Below are 16,855 nucleotides of genomic sequence, written 5' to 3'. Positions count from 1 at the left end.
TCAGACCAGAAGTACTTTCCAACCCTGTCTGAATCCTTCTAATGAAATACAGAAACAAAAAATGGTCAAATAGCAATGTTTAGAAATTCTGTTTAAACATAAAAAAACCATCCCTTTTTGCTCCATGACCAAATGCTGGCACAGCTTGCCCAGGGAAGCTGTGCAGCTTTCAGCTGTGGAAATATTTAAAACCCAGCCAGAGCAATCTGCCCTGGCTACACATGGCTGAGCTGGGGCTCAGTGATGCCTGCCCACCTCACCTGCTCTGCAAGCCTGGGGAGCTCCCCATCCCACTGAATCCAGCTTCCAGAGGAACACTGACAGTACCCACCTCAGGACAGTCTCTTGTATCTGTGCACTTCCCTTCTTGAGTCAATCACTGTCACCCTTCTCTTCAAAAAAAAAAAAAATCCCCAATACAGTAAAGAAGGCACTACAGATAAAGGTCTGAGGTAGCTGCTGTTGAGATCAGGGCATAGCAATGACTCCTAAAGACTTCTACTGTGTCAGCTGCCACACTGGCTGAAATTTAAGGTGATCCGAATCTTGGCAGTCTTCAAGAGGCAGAAAAAAGTTTTTCTAGACTCAGATATGCAGTCACTCACTACTTTCTTCAGGGGGAGCTCAGTAACCTGCTCTCCCTGACACCCCTGGTAGATGCTCCCTGCATCTCTCCCCCCATGTCACGGGTTTCCCCTACATGTTCCATGCCACCAGTGCAGCAGCAGAGAATACCGTGAAATGATGAGGTTAAATAAATTTGTGCCTGCAGCACTGTCAGCCAATACAAGTCATGTTTTGCATGTTTGTTTTTTAAGTTTCTAATTTTTCAGATGATCTTGTGTTCTTCTTCATTTAATACAATTACTGTTCTACATTCTCAAAGAAGAAAGTTGACAGCCACGTGTCTGGGTTCAGGAGTAAAATTATCAGTTATCTATAAACACAACAAAATGGAAATTAACCCATCAAAACGGCTGTCAAAGCAGAGGAAGGTGCAGACCCCCAGGCTCCCCTGTGCCCCTCCCTAAGCACACTCCTTCACTGAGTGACCTCTGTGACTTCCTGTGGGTGCTCAGCACACCCTGATGAGCTCCTGAGACTGATGATGGGACAAAACACAGCTCCAGTGAAAGACAATGGGTGAACAGCATTAGAAGTGTCACAGCACTGTGTTCTGAAAGCCCAGTGAGATGTTCAAGTACACTTCACTGTTACAACTGAAACCAAAACCATCAGTTCCTCTGCCCTTCACAAAACACACCCGTTCCTCCTGGCACTGCACACCCAAACACTGCTAATGCACCCACCTCCCATCTGCTCTGAGAGAAAAGACATTTTAGTTTGCATGGACACCACAAGAACACAGCTCATTTTTATGGGATCTGGAATTAGATGCACCCAGTTATGTGGTGAGAACTTTCACAGAGGTCAGCTGTTGTATCTGGGACTTTTCTTTGCAGCCAATTTCTGTGGTTTCTCAGAAGGATCGGAAGCACAGCAGATCAAAGCACAGGACTGTAACAGTCCCTCGGGAAAGAAATGAGGTCTGCCTAAAAGCACATCAGCCAACACATCCCAGGACCACAATTCCTTCTCCTCGCAGTAACTGGACACACTGATGGAGGTTTAATCCTCTGCCAAGCAAGGAATAGTGTAAGACACAGGGACACCCAAAGTAACAAACAGCTGCTTTGTTTTCAACTAGGTGTGGAAGAACATACAATAAAAAAATATATATAACTGATAGAGTTCACACACAGATAGTTTTTACAGTAGAAACACGTTTTTTTAGTTAAAATTATAAAAAAATCTAACACCCAAACTACAGTATTGTCCTGATTGGCAGATACTGATGTTCATTCTGACTTTACAAAACCTGCACATTAAACATAAACCCACTTGCTGTGTACCTTAGAATCAAATTATGTATAAAGATGAAAACATTTAACCAACTGCATCTCACCTGCACAGTGTGGCCCCACAAACAAAAGATTGATGAGAGGTGTCCTTCATCCAGGAGGAACTGCAGGTCTGGTGATCCCAAGTGCAGTTGCTGACTGCAACTTACACACGTGACATTTCAGACCCGTTCATCAGAAAGAATTCGAATCACAAAAAGAGTCACCAAAACAATTTTATTTCCAGTGTTTAAGTGGGTATGCACACAGGCATGATACAGGTTTGGATTCATTAGGTCTTCATGCAGAATTATATTCTCAATAAAAGAAACCAGTTCCATCCAGTATCCACTATCTACACGCCTATGTTACAACATTTATATCAAATCTGGTATCTGAAGAAAAGATACACATGTAATATGTACAGTTAAGTTACTTATTTTACAGAAAGATTAGAAATTCAAGTCACATAAAACTCAAAATCTGTATTAAAACTGGAAATATAAAACTCCAATATTTACTGGAATGCCTAAGGAATGGAAGCTCTGTAGCCACCTGTGTTAACATTTGTAAAATGTAATGAAATTCATTAACAGTAAAATGCATTTATTTGTTTGTAATAAGTTTCTCTAATTTAGCAATATGGCACCCTAACAAACCAAATGAATTTATAATGAGGCACTTGTTAGTGACTAAACCAAAAGAACAATTTTCCTGCATACTAATGCCAGGCCAACTCTCAGTCAGAAAACCATGTATACACTACACAGCATGTTGCATCAGATGCTTTGTTCAACATTTGTATGCAGCCATCAAATATACTTTTTCTTAAAATATATATATATACTTTAACTTTAGTGTTCTTCTGGCTGTGGTAATGCACTGTGAAGACGTTCCACAGAGCACATTGATGAAACCAGCCCAAATGAAGGCTGCATAACAACAACAGTACAGGAAAAAAATATTTATATATGTACACACACACACGCACACACACACACACACGCAGAGTTACTGGGAAGTGTGAGGGTAAGTTAATGAATTGCTGCAGTGGACATATCTCCCCATTTCAAAGATACTGGTAAAATCGAGATCTAACCACTTGGGTCCCAGACAGTTTATGAGGATGGGCATCAACTGCTGGGCTGAAGTTGTTTTTGTTCATGTTCTGATAATTTTCACCATTTACCTGGTCTGGTGGCTGAAATGGTCCCGAAGGTGGTGTTCTGTTAATTGAAGTCAAGCTGCTGGAAGAGCTGCCTTCATCCGCCTGCATCTCTGCAGATGAGGGCAGCTCTCCCTTTGATACCTCTGCTAGGTTAGTGTTCTCAAGTCTGGGCTTTCCAGTTTCACCCGTATTAAGGTCAGTTGTGCTAGTGCGTAAACGCTCTCGTGCAAGCCAGTCCGAGATGGAGAGGTCCTGGGCTGGACATTTTGGCTTCAACCGAGTCACAGCTGAAAGCTCAGATTCTCTCTCTCTATTTTGACTTGGTTCTTGAGCTTTCCAAGCATTCAGGACACTTATTTCAGCAAAATCCCTCTGCCCTCCAAGTGTGTGCCTTCGCCTGATATTCTTTCTCTTTGCAGTCTCTGCAGAGTTAGCTTTTTGATTCCCAACTCCAAACATATCATCAGCAGATGATTTGAGTCGCAGCTTTAACCTGTCTGTAATCTTAAGTCTCCACGTAGGTTCTTGTTTGTCAGCCTCGCTTTTGGCTGATGAAGCTAAACTGCTTGTAGATCTTCCTTTTTTCATGATGTCAAACATTTTGGTCACAGTAGGCAAGTCCTTCTCACTCTTCGCATCCCCCGACCCCTCACTGTCCGTTTTGTGCCGTGCAGACTTTCTCCTGGAGAGTGTGTCACATTCTATAAGTTTGTGTGAGCTAAAAAGTCTGCGACTCTCTAACTTTGGCGTGGAACTTCCCTCAGTACAACTTACTTCACTTTCTTCAGAGTTCCTCCGACTGGTCTTTACCACTTCTGGCCCTTTCCCTTTGGACAGCCTTTCGGCAGCAGCGCTGGTGGCAAAGACAGGGAAGTCACTTTCACTGTCCGTCTCCATGGGACGCCCTTCGCTGATCAACTCACTTCTTTCATCATCTGCATCTTCCCCCTTGCTTTCTGTCACTGACTGCACCTCAGGGCTCAGCATGCTGGCATCTAAACCAGTCAGATACATGGTAGATGAAGTAGTTGAGTAATCTGAGGTGATGGAGCTGACATCAGCTGCTAAAAACTCATTGTGTTTAATTTCAGGGCTGGCTACTTTTTTGCATGAGTATCTGTGCTGGGAAGCCTGGGAGGAAGTGCTTAGCATAGTGCCAGAGTCAGACACTGTCTCCTCAACCTGGGAAGAAGATTGTGAAATAGGCATTTTTGGGCTATTCTTCTGCATGGTTTGCAGACAGTTGGTATTTGATTTTGTACATTTTTCATCGTAAGGCAGTGAAGGTTCCTCTGTCAGGATATTTTCTTTCTTTAATGACTTCTTTTCATCCTTTACAACATTCACATCTTTTTTACTGCTGTTCTCTTTTTCCTTCAGGACAAACATCCTCTGTTTTCTCCCTATCTCTCTCTCTCTTTCATATTCCCCTTTAGCTGTGTTCTCTTTTGCTGTGTCACCACGAGATTGTTCTGCAAGCTCCTTCTTGAAAAACACATTATCCAACTCATCCTCTGAGCTACTTGGTTGTGGTTTCTCTTTAGTTTTTTTCCGCTTGCGACTAGCTGCTGCAAAAATGGAGGACACAAGCAGTTCCTTGCTATACTGATCTTTTCCAGAACCCCAAGAACCCTGTTAAAAAAAGGGAGAGGGCATAATTAAAGTTAAAAAGCCTGAAACAGTTTAAAAACACATCCTGAGCATCACAGTAGAAAGTGCATCTTCATTCAGGAAATATTTACATGCTCTTTCTGTAGGTGAAATGACATTGCCCAAGAAGACAATTTCCTTCCTGAGCATTCCACTTTTTATCTGAGTCCCTTCCACTTAGCCAAGACTGATTTGTGTACACTACCATTTATTTTTTGATTGACTAATAAAGCAGGCCCCACTACAGTAAGAAAACCTTCTCAAGACTTGCAACTGCTTCACAGATGCTTCATAATTCCTCCTTTCAAGGTCTTACCTATTCAAAAAGGCTAACTGCTCAATTTTTTAGTTAATCTTTCACCTTTCAGACTGAGTTTGTAAATGGTATCAATTAATTACTGCCAATAAAATGAATGTTACTCATAACTAGTTTAAGTGCAGAAAATTAAAAATAAACTTCCTTATTTTAGAGGAATTTACTTTTTAAATGGCACAGAAACAATAAAAGTACAAGCCAAATTATTCCATTGTATTAATTAAAAACTATTTTCAATACTCTAACATCACCACCTGGCCCCTTCAAAGCTAAGCACCTTTCCTACTTAGAGCCTCACTGCTACAGGCAGTGCGATGTGGTCTCCTGGAAATTGGGCTGTTTTGAGGAAACAGCTGAGCCACCAGACATCCTCACAGAGCAGCTGTGTTGGCATCCCCACAGTGAACCAGGAGGATGCTCCGAGTCCTGTTCCCAGCTCCAGGGGGCCATCAGTGCCACACCTGGAATGCAGGCCAGCACAGAGCTGTGCCACAGCCTCACTGGGGTCAGCTGTGAGCTGCCCTGTCAGCCTGTGCTACAGACACCCAGTGTCAGAACTACTGAACAAAGCCCAGGAGACAAAGGTGTGGCTACACGAGGGACAAACCACATGTGTCTAATGAGGTTTCACTGAACTGAGGACTCAACAAACGCCCCCATTCCAGTGTTGTTCCCCTGCTTCATGAGGCATTCCTCCCAAGCCCAGCAACACTTCTGAGGGAGATTCTGCAGAGCAACCTCTAACCACAGCCTTTGCCTTCTTCCTAGAGGAGGAGTATTACCTCCAGAAGATCAGGCTGAATTCTAAGTATACTTTTCTCAGTGAAATAGAGAAACATAAATACTCTCTGTGAGTTAGTACTATGCCAACAACAGGGAACACACTATGTATACATTTACCTCTACTACATGAGATGCAAAAAGGAGGTAAGTGCCCACAATTGTGAGAGCCTGGAACAAAGCTGTTGCTGTGTGCAGCTGACTGCTTTGGTAGATGCAGCACACAAGTCTTTTTCCATTGTAATACTTCAAAAATAGGTTATGAGAAAACAGTACTACCACTTACTCAAGAAATTCTACATAAGCTCTATAGTACACCTGCATATCAGCAATTTAATAAAAGAAGCATCTAACATATTTCAGAAGCTTGTAACTATATATCAGAAAATTATTTACCTTAGATTTTGCTGAGTCACTAGTAGCTGAATCTGTGGAAAAATTAAAAAAAAATACTGCTCAGTTTTGGGCAACTTTTTAATTGTTGCTACAGACAATGCTGGACTTATGAAAAAGACAAGCACAGAACAAGATGTGAAGCAAATTAAAACCAGAACAGAGTGAATAGTCAGAGCTCACAAAGATGCAAGCTGCACCACAGAAAGCCACCGCCATGAAAGGATGCTGTGAATTGTAGGCAGAACCAGCTCAATGATAGGAATGGCAAAGGAGCCCTGTTCTTCAAAATAAAAAACAGAAATACTAATGTTTATTCAATGCTTTAAGTATACAGCCCCTGCAAAACCGCAGCTGAGAGACCTTTTCAGGATGGCACTGTGTACTCTCCTGAGATTCAGGACACACAAAGCAAAATTGGGTGTCTTTGTACAGTTGGCTCCCTAGGTACAAATCTTGTAGTCATACTCTTTTTGTGAGATTTTAAAGGAATTAAGTAATATTTTCTGTGTAAATCCCCAATTATACATCTCTCTCCACCTCTTACTACATACAGGTAAAATTTTATTTTTAAATTGTCTAGATGTCAGCAGCTACCAGTTTTGGACTTTCCCACAACAAGCGCTTTTATGAAATGAAAAATGGACACCATAGTTTCACTGTCTCGCAAAACCCAAGATTATACAATTACAAAGGGGGTAGGAAGGGGCTAGCACAATGACTAAAAAACATGAACTCGGGACTTTCTCCCTGGGAAGAAAGAGCTGAGCCCCCTGCCACACCCCTTTTTGACACATGGCTAATGCTTTATGACTAGAAAGACTGGTAGATCATACCATGCTATTTCTCCTCAGGGTCTGCTTCAGAGATAACAAGAAACAGCAGAAAAACTTTTAAAAAGTAGCATTGATCTGTTTAAAATACTCTTAAAAGAAAATTTACAGCACAGATCAACTTGGGATTTTTCCATTTACAAGAAACGGGGGTTTCTGCAGACAAGGCAGCTACAGTGTGGGCAACAGTCCTCCTTCTTCCTACAGTTCCAGCTGTCCATCAGTGACATCACAGAATCCACTAATGACATCACCGTGTGATAGACTCCTCCCACTTCGCCTGTTACAACATCAGTACAAAGTGACTGTTTCAGTAAGTGCTGAACAACCCTTTGAAAACTGAAACAAAAGCTAGAGACCAAGGGATAACATTCGTGGGATACAACATGCTGGGTTAGTGCAATAGTAGAGTGAAGGGAGGAAGGGAAAAAGTCACCAAAAAAGAGCCTGTAATGCTTATCCTTAGCCACAAAAGAGGATGGCATTTATAAACAAAAGGAAACCAGCTTTAGTATAAACATAGTGCAACATACTAAAGTGTCCATCACTTGACAAGAAAATATAACTCAATTTTTTGCATTCCTAATATTGGGAAGGAGCAGTATTAGTACACCACTGAAGATCAGTCTTTCTGCCATCACAACAAACCACTTTATAGCAGCGTATCTGCTTGACCTCACGATGATGATTGCATGGATACTGTGAATAAATAAAATACTATGTGCAAGCCTCATCTTTTCATGATTAAATTCCTGTTAGACAAAAAAAGTCTTCGAAATCGTGTCATGCATGATTATCAACAATTCAAGTATTTAAGAAATGTTAAATGATCTTTTGGAAAAGAGGAAAACATTTTATTAGTAAAAGAAAATAGGAAGAGAGAGTTACACTGAGTTAACAGAGTAGGTTATTCGAGCCTATGGATTAACACTGTCCAGGCAAGAGTTACCTGATACGTCTCCAGGAGATACTCCCGTTCTTCCAATGTTGGTGAGTAAATGATCTATGTTTGGCACTGGCTGTGATTCTACAGTGTTTTCCTCCTGAACTGCTGTCTACAGTTAATAAACAAAGATCTCTTCATCATCGTTTCACAAATAGTTCATTACGATTCAACAGCATTTAGAAAACTGCATTATTCACCTGAAGAACACGAGGAAAGCGTGTCCTATTTTCCTTTATGCTTTTAAAACAAATGCATGGCTTGCTTTTTAAAAAAGAAATAGAATTCATTACTACAAGGACTGGAAAGCTAAAAAGGTGCTTCTGAAGAGCAAACCATACAGTGACATAGTAAAAAATATACAGGCGTTCTAGAGGCAGCAGAAGCAGATTCTAAACTAAGGCAGTTAGAACACAAGTATTTATGCCATAATACTTACAAGAGGTTCTTCAGCATCATCTTCTGTGAAAAACCAGTCATGCTAAAAGTTAAAATAAAAAAGGTGAAAACCCCACAAGAAATTCAAAACCCAAACATGGCACAATCAAACATAGATTTTACTGAAAGTGAGAGTTTGATGGATAAATACCAGACCCAAACTGGCCCAATGAGAAAAAAGCTGGTTGATCTGTGCACAATCTTATTTTTTCAATAATGAAATGCATCCACTTACTTTTTGGATGAGTGTTTCTACAATTTTATATTGGTCTGGCATGTGGGTAACCATGTGTGTCATGTTATCATCAGATGTCCTCACAAGTGTTGGACCAAATACTATTGCCAGGTTTCTTGGTTCCATCTAAGAAATGAAATATTTGCACATCACACATTTATTATGAGAAAATACAGTAATATGGGCTAAGTACATTAATATAACACTATTAAAATATATGAGAACCATTTAAAATAAGGACACAAAATAGTTTTTAAAAAATGCATTACTGACTCAGGTAGGATGCTACACTACACCAAAACTCTCCTATATGCAGGTGCAATAAATATACCAAAATTTCTTGCAATTCAGAATTCCAGCCTTCCTTAACCTACTGCAACCAAATGGCTCCACAAGCAAAGAAAACTCAAGAACCCAGCTTTCAGGGGGATCTCTTCTTCTTTCCTTAAAGAAACATTGATGTTTTCAGAATTTTTTGTTTTGTAAAAAGGCATTGATAGCTCCCTGTTTTTTTTCCTGAAAACATTTATATGACACACACACAAAATTAAGCTGGTAGTCAAATACTGTATTATATCTACTGACAAAGACCTCATTCAGTTTGCACCAACTTCAGAGGAGGTGGCAGAACAAACATCATGGACCCAAGACATCTATTTGTGAGACAGGCTCAGCATTGTGTGATCAGGTCACTACTTTAGAAGTGAATTAATATATGACTAATGTTATATCTGTGACAAATAATTTCAAGAAACAGCAGCAGAACTTACCTTCCATTTTTGCTTACTTCTTTATATTATTCTGATCTAGAATAGACTGGTAATATACAGGAGGCAAAGACTTTGTGCTTACCAGAATTAAGGTGCAAACATGACACAAACCCCTAATGCTCTCTTGAACTGTGTTTTTTGACAAGTCTCACAATTGTAACAACACCTCGTTCATCTATCCTTATACATTCAACAATATTAGCAGTATTTAACAACATTTATACAGTCCACCAAAACCGTAAAATGAGGGAGAAGCTTTCTTTAGGCACTGCACTTTTTGACATTTACTCTAACTTCCTTATAATACTGTCTGTAATTTCACTAAAATTTATTATCTGTTGATTTTTTTAATGAACACACAAATAACTTTTCTTTCATATTTAACTGGAAGGTATTATTTGCAGAACCTACCACATTCACTTCAACAAATCTTTTAAATTATTTAAAATTATTTAAATGATTTGGCCACAGGCTTTTCTACATGCCATCAATTGTATCAAATTTTTTCCTGTACCCTGCACATTGGTAGCCAAGCCACCACGTTACCTGCCCTGAAGTAAACATCCATAAGCACACATTATGGACAGCTCTGCACTCAGCTACCCCTTCCTGAGAGCTGACAAAGGGGACACTGATTACCATTTACTGAAGGACTACAGCATGCACAGGAGCACTTAACACAAACCACCTGTTTCCACCCTATGGAAATTACAAAAACCTATACTTAGTGGTGGAAAAAGATCCAGTAGTGATGAACTACCACCATTTATATTAGGAATTTTCCTTCTTAAAACCAGCCAAATAGCATCTATAGGGTAATCACTCAAGTGACTATACCAAGCCCTAGTCTTAAAAATCTCTCAAGCATCCAGAAGCCAGGCTTCAAAGAAAGCTGCTGTGAGCTACCTCTGTCAGCAGGATTATTCATCTGTGCCCTGCCCAGGCACAGTCTTACAGGTGTCTAGATTGGACTACAGGAAATTTACAGACTTGGGACAAATTTAGGATGCAAGGAGTTAAAAAGACTGACTACCCACCTCAGTAAACTTAATTCATACCAAACATGTGCATATTCTACAGGAGTACTTAGCCTATTCCAAAAATTTTTATTCACATAGCAACACTCGCTAATTTCCATCTACAACGATAAATTATCACCTTAATTAGAAATGATCCTGCACAAAAATAAGACTTAATGAGACAAACCAAAATACATTATATGACACTTTCTAATACCTTGTTCTTTTCTGAGTTCTCTGCTACTGTCTTCAGATGTGCAGAAAGAAACTTGAGAGTCTCATAATGGTGTTCAGGTAAATCATGAATCTGAAACAAACAATCACTATTCAGAACATTGAACATTTAATGCTGATTTTGTAGTGCACCTACAACACAACAGATTTTAGTTTACCAGTCTCTTCAGTGTTTTCAGACGCTCAACAGGATCTTCTTTTCTATTGGCATCTATAAAATCTGCGTATTTGTCTGTTAAAAAAGCAGAAATTATATACAAGTTTTTAGCTCCATAGATATATGCATATAAACCCCCATCTGCCAGCCCCACTCCCCCTTGAACACTAGTAACATACATAAAAGAATGACCTCTGGAAGTCAAAAATTAGCCCATTACATTGTAAGTGTATGTTTTGTATGACAGTAGGGAAAAAAACCCAACAGCTTTCACTGAATACTGCAATAGTGGAATTGAAAGTTTTACTCTTTTAGTTGCATATTCATAATCCCTTCACATCACAGAAATTATATTTACACCTCTCATTCCTAGGATGATCACTATGACTCCCTACTCTTTAGGAAAGACGTTTAATGCAGAGTGGGGATGATTTCCCTAAATTTTCTCTCAAATCATCTGAATGTTGTAAGACAACTGTTCAACTGCAATTCCTAAAGACAAAACTGTAATGAAAACAACCTACCATTGGTGAAGAGGGGTTCTGGGAGCTTTCTGAAGAAGGATTTCAGCAAACTGCTGATCACATTCAGGTCACGCCATTTCTATGTGTTCAAAAGAAAAGGTCAGACATGCTTTATACTTCTATGATCACAACACAACCAAAAGTTTTGGAAATTTTAATACGAAAATGGTGTGCTTAAAGACTTACATCATCATGGACATCAATGTCAGTCATTCCTTTGTTGAGCTCTTCTTGCATACTTGAGATGGCAGCATTATTTCCAGGCACTCTGTAAATACCTGTGTACTCAAGACCTCTTTCTTCAACCAGTTTGCAGCATATATCAACAATCAGTGGAATATACTGAAAAAAAAGAGTTGTACGGATAAGTAAGTGATTTAAAAAGTATTTTAAATTTCCAATTAAAGAACAACTCTGCTTCCATACTTTGTTGGTATGAGCTGGAGGGCAGTCATCTAGTCTAACACCAAATGTTCCAACAGCAGAGGGCTTCTTTTCAAATGTCTTCCTCATAATGCTTGGAATGCCTTTTCTCCATGTCCCTTTGTCTTTTGGTGGGCTTGTCTCATCTTTTTGTTGTTAGGACAGTGGAAAAAAAAAAAAGAAAATAAAGAAGAAAAATAAGAACATTTATGCCACAAAACTGACTGTAAATACAGGTAACAGATTTGCAAACAGCAAGTGACACCTGCTGCGTTTTCAGCTTTTACCAGCCTGGCTTTATGCAGCAACTCATTAGTCTGCCTTAAACACAACTTCTGTTACTCTTCTGTGGTTCAAAAGATAAATCTGAACACAATCACACCCCAAACTTAGAAAAGCAAGGAGCTGGACGCTACTGTGGCATTTCACCATTCCAAGACTAAAAGTAGATAAACTACTAAACTTAAACTTGATATTTATATAAACTACTAAAATTTAAAAAAAATTGAAATCTACATTTAATAGCACAACACTAAGTCTCCATGAAATCACACTGCTGCACGAAATACCCATCAGAATCTAGAGCCATGCTCACACTTGTGCAGACTTACTCATTCTTTCAGAAATCATCAGGTTTTAGTCACTCCTAAGTAATTCCAAACATTACTCATTTAAAATATTCTCTACCCAAAAATCAGATTAAAAGTTCAGTTTCTCTGTTTACCTCTCCTATAGAATTCTTGTAATAAATTGCAATTCCCATTTATCTTGCACTGCAAGTCATCCAACACACTAAGTAATTATTTCTTATTTCTGGAGATATTCTTTCAGTAGATTTGAGATGTACCCAACATGTGCAATTTAGTAACATGTGTAGCACTGCAGAAGCAAAGGGACGTTTTTTGGCAACAAAATTCACTGATAGCTTAAATTCAAGACTGAATCACTCCAAAGTAGTTGATCAAAAGTGGTTGCTTATCCAGTTGCCTGAATTTGTGCGCAACATTTTTTAAACAACAGTCTGATGTGAAGTACTATATGTCTACACACTATGTGAAAAAAAAAAAGTAAAAAGAAAAAGAGAATAAAAAAAGAGTAGATTGTGACATTATTTGATGGAGCTCAGATACTGATTCAAGTTTGCAGTGCCAGCTCATCAGACTTTTTTAGAAGTCATAGAGCTAGGAAGACATTAATTTTGTTCTGGCAAAAATAATACAAGTTGACTCCTGTGTTTTAAAAATTAAGACAAAAAAAAAATCTCTTCTATACTTTAGAAGCACTTTAGTGGAAAAATTTACCTTATCACTGCCAAGTCAACTGGAGACAGAAGTTTGAATTACACACAAAATTATTTCCAAAGCTCAGCAACATTTTGCTCTCAAGAAGCCTAACACCTCTGTTTACTACTGTTAGCCCCACATGGAGCTGAAGGGAAAAAAACCCACAAAAACCTCTTGAGAGGGGACTAAAATAAAAGTTTCAGGATCTGAGATTAAATAGTTCCTAGAAATGAGTGACGAAAGCTGCAGCTTAAAAACCCTGGGCTAATACTTAGTTTGCATCTGTATAAAAAAGACCTGAGACGGGCACCTGGATGGCCTTCCACTGGGGCAGAAGGGAACTAAAGAAATACACAAAACATACAGACCTTTAGTGAGAAGCTTCCTTTCTGTCTCATCCTTAGGAGAATGTGGACTCTGAGTCCTCTGTTCTGCTTTAGTTCCAAGCAGAGTCTGTCTGATACTCAGACTCTGGCGAGGTGTTTTGGGAGATGGCTCTGTTTTGCTGCTTGAAGAACTGAACAAGAGAGACTGCTTCAGTTGAAAGAATTTAAATAAGAACTCTACAAAAACCACTGGCAACATATAATTCACCCACCTCATCATTGTACTGTACTCTTTAATTCTTCGACTAATTAGGTCTCTACTAGTAACACCAGTATCCTATAAAATAAATTGAGAAATACTTTATAATCTTATAAAATAGCAAAAAAAAATGTCCTTTCAGAATATGATTAACTCTTTTGGTAAGCAAAGAAGAATAGAATTCAAAAATTCAGTCCACTTTAAAAGAACCCAAACCCTCAACCAAACCAAACATCCTAAGAGGCAGTTCCTGAGAACAGTAAAGACAAAACACTGAAAAAACACAAGGAAAATATAAGTGAGTAATTACAAATCAAGTACTGCTATTTACAGGTTTTTGTTTTCAAAGCAGTATGATATAATTAATACCTCTTAAATTGAAAGTAAGTTTATACAGAAAAAATGCAAGTAAACAGATATTACTACTCAAAAAAATCCAATCCTGTGTGCACATAGTACTTAGAAAACTAATTGCTACTACAAATACAGCTGAAAAAGACATTAATTAAAATCTGCTATCTGTGTAATACTTTGGATAATTATTTTGAATCTGAGTAGATGTGCATGACCACAGACATAAAAATACTCCTCTGTTGCTCATCACTGCAATGAAAACACAATGGACAATATCGGGACAGATATTGGTACCTTATGTACAATAGCAGATATTTGCCTTTGGCAATGAGCATTCACTTAATTCATAGAAATATCAGCTTTTAATCAGAGAAACAGGCTTCTTCAAAGTTTCATTTTTTAACTACTGGGAAACTTCACGCTGTACTACTGCACACACCTGCAATGCAAGTCTGAACAGGGACCACATTGGTCCTAATCCTGCAATTATCTTTTAAAAAAGCTTAGGTATTTTTGGCAGATCAGTTTGCTATAAAGTTTATCTTTAGTCAAATTAGCAACGACATTAACTAATTTATTTCAAACACCTATTTTCTGATTATGATTACATCAACTTTTTAAAACTCTATTAATTTACTCAGTTACCCTTCCTTTCACCTCATTTGCTTTTATGTTCCTGTTCACATTTTGGTCAACTGGTGAATTAAAAGTTAATTCTTCTGTTCAAGTATTAATTACAAGAAAACACAATACATTTTTAATTAAAATGTAAAAACTACAACTTCTGCTTTAAATATTATACAATCACCTCGTCATTTAAGTTGCTGTTGTCTTGTATTGCTTTAATCCATGCTAACATATTATCTCTGTCCTCAGCTTGGAACAGATACTCGCGGTCTGATGTGGTGAGTCTGAACACATTTTTCCTCTTGGTTTCACAGTATGAGATGTCTATCAAGCAAGCATTGATGCTTATAGGTTGTTCTTCCTCAGAGAGGGTCACTTGCTCCTTTTTATCCTTGTACAAATAAAGTGAATGACCTCGAAGAACAACATACAGTTGCTTCCATGGCCGAATGCTCCCACCAACTCGCTGAAAAACAGCAACCAAGGTGTCAGATGGCTTACTTGTCACAGTGCCCCTTTCTGGACTGCAAAACTACCTCCCAAAGTTTCACAAAGAAAAGCTGTCCACCTGGCTGGCAGAAGGACTTCAAGTAGGATTCACTAATTGCTCTCCATTAGAGGACTGAAGTGCTCCACAACCTGCCCTCCCAGACCACGCACTGAGTGTGAGTTCACATGTGACAGCAGGTAAGAAACAGAATGAGACAATTTCTGGCCTGGTATTTAGTGAACTCATGCCCATGGCATTCTCCAAGTCAGAATGGCATCTTCACACCATGGCAATTCCAGACACCCAGTTTTCCTTAAGCATTAGTCTGTATTTGTGCAGCAGGTTAATTTGAACTCAACCCCGCAACATTCACAAAAATTACAACTTTTTTCATTATTAGGAAAGAATTAAAAAATGCAACTACACCTACCAAGGGACTGATTCTTATTATTTAATTAGAAATTCATTAGAAATTAGTTTACTTCAACAGATGCTTTGAAATGTAAACTTAAAACAGTCTGGAAAGCAGTCTGTAGACAAAGCTGAGGAATTGACTGAAGTAAATTTCTAACAGATCTAAAATTTTTACATTCTTAATGATGATATTATCCCCTCCAAAAAATTAAAAAACCTAAACAGGAAGGCTTGAAGTTCCTTATCTTAGTTTGTCACCAGCTTAGCATTTGTTCTAGGTTAAAAACCCAAACATGACAGGTACCTTTCCTTTGTCTGTAAAAAGCTGTCGAAAATGGAGCCATCCTTCTTTGGAGGCATCACCAAACACCTCTGAAGAAGAATCTTTTCGGGAACCAGAGTCTTCTGAAGATTTCTGGCTGTCTGGGACCTAGAGCAAACACCACAGAAAGAATCCCACAGTGTAATTCTATAGACATTTGCCTACAGTTCCTATGTTCAAGATATTTCTCACTTTAAAAATGTCCCCAGGAATATGGCCCCAGAAAAACACAATTTCTAAAGTTTACACACAATAGTGTATAAACTTACATATGTCTTGCACATGCCAAGAGTACTTTGAGAAACTTCATGAATCTTAGACTCTCATTAGTGAGTTTTCAGAAAAGGTCACCATATTTAATATGCTTTGTTTACAGAAACTGAGAAAAATGAAAAAAAGGACCATGTGATGGGTCCAGGGAAACAGAGACCATGTTTACTTATATGATGCATACATCAGCAATTTGATCAGTAGCAATTCCAAAAAACTTCCTGTCTGTTTAGCACATCACTTCATAAAACAGACCTGTATAATTCAAACCATTTGTCACAGCAGTAACATGGGTAATGTTTAGGAGTTGCTATATATATATATATATATATATATATATATATTTACCTACCTTAATCCCCTTTAAACTAGACACATGCTTAATGGATCTGTTGAAAGAAAAACAAATGTTAAAATGAGATTTTAGACAGTTAAAAAAGCAGATGTCCAAATTAACTAATTTTTCCATGAACTCACGATTTTCCCTCTTCTCTGTAGTCGTCCAGTCCTTCATCATATGACTTTGATCTCTCAGTTTTTGTGGCAGGCTGGCTATCCAGGACACTAGGCCTGATGGATTCTACAAAGAAATAGAAATTTTTGAGGAATGCAGGAACCTGAATTACATTTTTGCGATTTATTTCAAGCAATAAAGAGTTTACAATTTTCACTCCTGATCTCCAGAGTGTGAAAGGAAAAAAGTTGCAAGAGAAAAAGAATGAAATC

At 38.5% G+C, this 16,855-nt stretch overlaps 1 protein-coding gene across 6 annotated transcripts in view; it reads right to left on the bottom strand.

Moving 5' to 3' along the window:
• Positions 1–2,124: 2,124 nt before the first annotated feature.
• ARHGAP21 (Rho GTPase activating protein 21) overlaps positions 2,125–16,855 on the bottom strand; it is a 111,868-nt gene continuing 97,137 nt past the window's right edge. For all 6 annotated transcript variants that reach the window (XM_064407871.1, XM_064407864.1, XM_064407901.1 and 3 more), the window contains 16 exons: positions 16,607–16,709; positions 16,482–16,518; positions 15,842–15,967; positions 14,815–15,099; positions 13,666–13,730; positions 13,436–13,584; positions 11,788–11,930; positions 11,548–11,703; positions 11,362–11,440; positions 10,839–10,912; positions 10,664–10,753; positions 8,658–8,783; positions 8,424–8,465; positions 7,991–8,096; positions 6,212–6,243; positions 2,125–4,701 (listed from right to left, as the gene is read on the bottom strand). In XM_064407871.1, the coding sequence (XP_064263941.1) occupies positions 2,971–4,701; positions 6,212–6,243; positions 7,991–8,096; positions 8,424–8,465; positions 8,658–8,783; positions 10,664–10,753; positions 10,839–10,912; positions 11,362–11,440; positions 11,548–11,703; positions 11,788–11,930; positions 13,436–13,584; positions 13,666–13,730; positions 14,815–15,099; positions 15,842–15,967; positions 16,482–16,518; positions 16,607–16,709 (3,344 nt within the window). In that variant the 3' untranslated portion in view covers positions 2,125–2,970. The remainder of the gene's footprint in view (positions 4,702–6,211; positions 6,244–7,990; positions 8,097–8,423; positions 8,466–8,657; positions 8,784–10,663; positions 10,754–10,838; positions 10,913–11,361; positions 11,441–11,547; positions 11,704–11,787; positions 11,931–13,435; positions 13,585–13,665; positions 13,731–14,814; positions 15,100–15,841; positions 15,968–16,481; positions 16,519–16,606; positions 16,710–16,855) is intronic.

This window comes from Passer domesticus, chromosome 1 (genome assembly GCF_036417665.1).
Source record: "Passer domesticus isolate bPasDom1 chromosome 1, bPasDom1.hap1, whole genome shotgun sequence".
Lineage (NCBI taxonomy): Eukaryota > Metazoa > Chordata > Aves > Passeriformes > Passeridae > Passer > Passer domesticus.
This window is presented reverse-complemented; position numbering and strand designations above follow the sequence as displayed.